Genomic DNA, 6,187 nt, shown 5'->3' with positions numbered 1-6,187 from the left:
TAATATCAATATGATATAAATACTATAGCAATCATATCAACTTAATATCAATAAAATGTCAATTATATCAAAAATACCAATATAATGTCAATATGATATCAATATAATATCAATATCATATCAATATAATATCAATATAATAATATAAAGATCAATGGAGTCAATTCAGTTGTCAATGGAGCACATGGTTTATTAGGAAAATAAGGTGATCCCAGCATCCTCATCTGTCATCCTCTCTCTCCCTCCCTCAGCAGCCCCTCCCACCATGAACTTCCTTCGCCGGCGTCTGTCCGACAGCAGCTTCGTGGCCAACCTCCCCAACGGCTACATGATGGACCTCCAGAGGCCGACCCCACCCGGTTCCTCCACCTCCTCCACCTCCTCGCCCGCCTCCCCGGCCATGGAGCGCCGACAGCCTCCGGGGGGAAGCCAGACCCAGGCTTCGGCCCCGGCCCCGGCCCCGGCCCCGGCCCCGGCCCCGGCCCCGGCCTCGGCCCCAGCCCCCTCCTCGGGCAGCTTCCTGAGCTCCTTCTCTAGCGTGGTGAAGAGCGCCCAGATGGCGCAGGGCGTGGCGGCAGCAGCTCAGGCTAAATCTGCGGCGGCGGCGGCGGCAGCGGCAGCAGCGGCGGCTGAAGCCCCGCCCACGCAGCCTCCCAAGCCCGTCGTGCGCAAACCCAAGATCCTGCTGGTCATCGACGCACCGCACACCGACTGGTGAGTTTGGACCAAGTAGAAATACTTAATTGGATCCTTGGGGGGGAAAGGTGAAATATTATGGGAATCGTTTTATAGATCAATCATGTGACCTATGTGCGAGTGAGTCACTAATGTTGTGATACAAATGTTGAATGTGACATTCATGCAAAAAACAAAATGTCCAATATTTTGTCAAACTTATATTTTTAAGTGTTTATTATTATTATTATTATTATTATTATTATTATTATTATTATTATTATTCCTCTACCTCTACTGACCCTCTACTGTACTGTACCTCTATGGTACCTCTACTGTAGCTTTACTCTACCTCTATGGTACCTTTACTGTACTCTACCTCTATTGTACCTCCAACTCTATTGTACTCTACCTCTACCTCTACTCTACCTCTTCTCTACCTTTATTCTACCTCTACATCTCCTGCCTCTACTCTACCTCTACCTCCCTCTACTCTATATCCACTCTCCCTCCCTCCTCTCTATACAGTATCCACTCCAACCCCACCTCTATTCCAACCCCTTCTACTCTACTTTTGCTTTGCTCAACGTCTAGTCTGCCTCCATCTACTCTGCCTCTACTCTAATCCCACAGTGAGAAAGGACAACACAGAGGAGTCTTAAAACAAAACCACGGAAATGACAGACACTACACTGCAGAGCAGAAGTGCATCGTGGGATACGTAGTGCCACACAGCTGTGCGTTGGAACTCGATCGCATGCCAATGAGGTTGTGTTTTGTCAGTAGTCGGGTGGCGAGTTGCGGGCAGAGAGACTCCTTTGGTTGATCCGTTCCTTCCGCTCTTTGGTCATTACTTTTTAGGTCGAAATGAAGTTTATCGATATAGCCCCGATGGGTTTTGATTTGGAGGTCGGTTTTGACCGGCGTTTCATCTCATGTTCCAATCAGTGGTGTAGTGCAGGGTGTACACGGAGTACAGCTTCTTCTCTTTCACTCTGCATTGCGTGTACCCACTTGTAAATCCCTCAGTAGTGTCCGGACAAATGAGACAGTCCAGCACATGTTCCCTTTAAAACAGCCACTAAAGAGACGATCTGCACATAAACAGCGGCCCATCATGTGGTTGTCTTACCCTATATTCTGTGCGCCGGTATTGATCGATTGCTCCTCTGTTTCTGATGTTAATTCCATAATGATCTTTACCCCCTGAAGTCAAGCAGCAGAAGTAAAGCGACACTTTTCAAATACTACCGGCCCGTTTTTTTGTCCGAACTAAATATGCAAGAGTAGCCTTACATGTCACTGTTTATAACACGTTCATCCTTTGCTGGGCGGGCCGCAAAACAAAAAGAGAGGAGAACACCCACCTCTCCGGGCACCACTACACCACTGGATCTAATCTATCACATCGAATCCTCCATTCTCGAAAACAAACCACTCTTTTGCCGGAGTGACTCCAGACCCCAGAGTCTTTTCAAAAGATTTGTTTCGCTCCGAACGAATCGTTTGTGAGTCGTGCATCACGAGCGTTGACCCCAGCCCCCACCCCCGCGCCGCAGGTGCCGAAATTGATCGGATACAACTGGATGGAGATGGACGTCCCCGTCCCGCGGTCGATCAGGAACGTTTCTCCAGATCAATACAGCAGCCGTCTAGTTTAAACTGAATAGAGTTATTAGTTACTTCAAACCCCTGGAAATCTCTGTCTGTCTCCGGGAGATTTGTTGTTTTCTATTGATGTGCTGGAGATTTGTTGGTGCAGAAGTGTTTATTGTTTATATTTATTGAGGCTGCTTTAAGAGCAATTGTGAGATCAATTCCAGAGGCTTTGTTATGGTTTTACAGTTTAGGAATGTCTCTGATCGGGATATTTACATCCTGATGTCACAGACATTATGATTATAGATTATTAGATGGATACTTTATTTATCCCTGGAGGGAAATTGTGGTGTAAATAATAATAAAGTAATAGAATAACAAAATGCAATGAACGTCTGGGACGGTAGCTCAGGAGGTAGAGCTGGTTGTCTAGTAATCTAAAGGTTGCTGGTTGGATCCCAGGCTCCTCCTGCTAGCATGCTGTAGTGTCCTTGAGCAAGACACTTAACCCCTCATTGCTCCTGATGGCTGTGTCTGTCGGTGCTTGAATAATTGTAAGTCGCTTTGGATAAAAGCGTCTGCTAAATGCAATGTAATGTAATGTAACGTAAAAAAAACTTAAAACCTAAAATTCAATAAAAATATACAATATAATATACAATGAACCTAACAATTTACTACAAAATAGCAGAAATTGTCAATATAAAATAGACCCTAAAAATAAACAATAAAATAAACCTAAAGATTAACCATGAACAATAATAAAGAAAAAAATGGCAAAATACAATAAACCTAAAAAATGTACAATAAAGATGTGTCAAAAAAGAAAAAAAGGTTAATTACGCAATTTTGCATAAATATGTAAACTAAAAACTGTACATATACTGTGACTATTATTATTATTTAATAATAATGGCAATATAAATTATATGTATTATTATTATTATTATTATTATTATTAATAATAATAATAATCATAATAATAATAATAATAATAATAATAATCATAGTCATAATAATAGATACAGCTGCAGGCAGCGATACACGGGTGCGAAGATGCCTTCTGTGACCGATGTGTAGTTTTTGGGGTTTTGTGAAACGCAGCAGGAGTCACAGTTCTCCACGTTTCCTTAAAACGCAGCACCGGCTCAAGCTGTCTGTCTAGATGTCGTACTCACAAGCGGCTGGAGGGGAATGAGTCCCGAGAGACAAAGCTTGGACTCATATTACTTCCGATGATGATGATGCCACAAAGCGGCCCGCTCCTCAAAACCAATGAAATGACAACAGTTTTTCCCAAATTTCTGCCCCGAAAGTAGATTGATCTTGATCAAACTCTAACAACAAGACGTCTGAAACGTCCCGGCTTTAACAAGAGCCTTAACCATGTCTGTGTGGGCTGTGGTTGTCGTGTTTAAGATACTTGCAAAATCTGAAAAACACCAAGAAGGTTAAAAACCAAAATTCTGGTTGGATCCGTAATAAAAATAATCAACTGTATATTATTATTATTATTATTACAACAATATTGATACTAATATCAATATTATTATGTTAATCATAATAACAATAATAATAATAATAATAACAATAATAATAATAATATTAATAATAATAATAATAATAATAATAATAATAATAATAATAATAATAATAATAATAATTATTATTATTATTATTATTATTATTATTATTGTTTTTTTTATCTCGGATTGAGTGTTTTTCAGGTTTTATGCCACTAGAGGGCAGGGCCCGCAACTATGTTTCGCTACTGAGGCGTCGTCCACGCTCAGGTAAACTCATCTTGCGGGATCGTGTTTTCCATGAAGTTTCTTGCTTGTGCTGCTTGCGCAGACATCCATTTTCAAGTGCGACGGATGCCACGGAGTCCATTCGCTTGTCCAGAAACAACAACACACATGAAAGAAAATGAAAAGGAAGAAAAGCGTTGTTATCATTCTACATGTGCACACTGCGACTTATTCTGTGTCCCCAAGTCACTGGAGGGTCTGTGGTCATCAGCATGGCACGTATATATATATTTTGTCTTTCCATTTTCCATTTATATTAACATTCCCTTTCACTTTTTCCTAAAAATGAATGTGTTGTCAATTTGTGATCGAAGTCCTACACTGAGTTGACGCTGTCTGCCTCTGAATGCTGTGAAGCGTAGATGCACAGAGGAGTCCTGAGCAGCAGGGGGCGCTGTTTGATAACCAGTCAATGCTTGTCAAAAGGATGATCATGTTAATCATGGAAGATAACCCCAGTGACGTATGTGTCACATTTAATACTAGATTTGATCTGTCACCTAATTATTATATACTGGATATAATAGTAATAATAATAATAATAATAATAATAATAATAATAATAATAATAATAATAATAATAATGATAAAGAAAAAGCAAACAAGCAAAATGCATTCAATTACAAAATATATATATTCTACTACATTATACTAGTTTTGGGATCATCAGTTTAGTCAATCATTTCTCAGCGCCGAAGAATGATTTTCAATCATTTCTCTGGAATTGTTGTCGATGGATTTTGTTTTATTTTTAGATTTTATAAGATGTTCAATGTTTTGTCACTGAAATGTCACGGCATTGTGTCAATTCTTGCGTGTGTTTTCGTGACAAAACATGGTTTGGAGGCCCCGACACCCTGGTCGGGTCCAGAATCCGTGACGGGCCCGCCGGGGATTCCTCCCGGTGAACGACCTTGTAAGGTGTGACCCCCTGTCGCCAATCAGTCACGTAGTGTGAAACAGCAAGACGGCAAGGTTCCCCATCGAAAGACAGAAAGTCATAAACAACTGCACAGAGTGTTGAAAGCGGCGGGGGGGGGGGTCCTTGCCCTCACTCCAGCCTAACCAGGAAGTTGTGCGCCCTCGCGGGCGTCGACGTGACGTGCGTGCGGAAAGGATCGCCCGTTCACCGCGCGAGCAGTGACGGGCGCCAAGCAAGCGCGAGTGGGGGAATACTCATTCTCAGCGTCAGGAATACAGGCGTGGCGCGCGGGCGTTTGAACTGGTTGACCTGTGCGTTGGCTGCACCCGACGCGAGAAATTAGTCGGTTGAATCGGATCAGGCTGTTCAAGGCGAATATTCGACCATTCGGTGGGCCGGCTCTTCCCATAGGCGAGATAGGCGGCCGCTTCGGGCGCCATCCCGGGGCAGGGGGGGCGGAGAGGGAGCGATCGGGGCACATTTTGCGCACCTGTCTCCCTCTCCGACTGCACCGACGACGTGCACTCCAGCGATTGGGTTTCCCACAACTGTGTGTTTTTTGATTTTCGATGGAGGTCGTTTTATTACACGTCTCCTTAATGAACGAAACAGGGCGTAACGGGGACACTTTCTCGGTGACTCTCTCCCCCATTTCCCCTCTCTCCGTCTACGTACCGTGCCCCGCCCTCACACTGTTTTTACTTGCTTTATTTGGAGGAACGGGGCACGGCCATCGGGGCGCGCGGAGAGCCGTGTTCCATTCATACGTATAAATATACAGTATATTTATGATTCCCCCTTATTTATAACTCCTCATTGGAATGTTACCCCTGTGCATTTCGAACGTGTCTATCTGTTTTATCCTGTAATTGTAACGCACGCTGACTGACAAAAATGAAATGACTGCTCGACTCTCAGTCGACTGACGGGTTTCCGACTGATATTGGACTCTTCGACTTTCGGGGGGGAAGCCCGAAAAAATGTGTGAGTCTCGTGGTGAAAGCGTGAGACTTGGCCGCTCTGCTTCCAGTCTCCAAACTCCAAAGTGTAAAAAGTGTTTCCACTCAGAGCGAAGGAAGCAGACGCTAAACACTTGGCGCCGGAGAAACAAACTCGGAGAAAAGTTTGTAAAACCCCTAAAAACACGAGAAGGCCAAACATTTGGCTGCTGCCGTGGCAA

General features: G+C 43.4%; 1 protein-coding gene across 2 annotated transcripts in view; it reads left to right on the top strand.

The window, feature by feature from the left end:
* Positions 1-265: 265 nt before the first annotated feature.
* The window catches only part of syn3 (synapsin III), a gene marked incomplete at both ends in the record, with an annotated part of 105,933 nt that continues 100,011 nt past the window's right edge, over positions 266-6,187 (top strand). For both annotated transcript variants that reach the window (XM_080022457.1, XM_080022458.1), the window contains one exon: positions 266-714. In XM_080022457.1, the coding sequence (XP_079878583.1) occupies positions 266-714 (449 nt within the window). The remainder of the gene's footprint in view (positions 715-6,187) is intronic.

Source organism: Zeus faber, assembly GCF_960531495.2.
Source record: "Zeus faber genome assembly, chromosome: 21".
Taxonomy (NCBI): Eukaryota; Metazoa; Chordata; class Actinopteri; order Zeiformes; family Zeidae; genus Zeus; species Zeus faber.
This window is presented reverse-complemented; position numbering and strand designations above follow the sequence as displayed.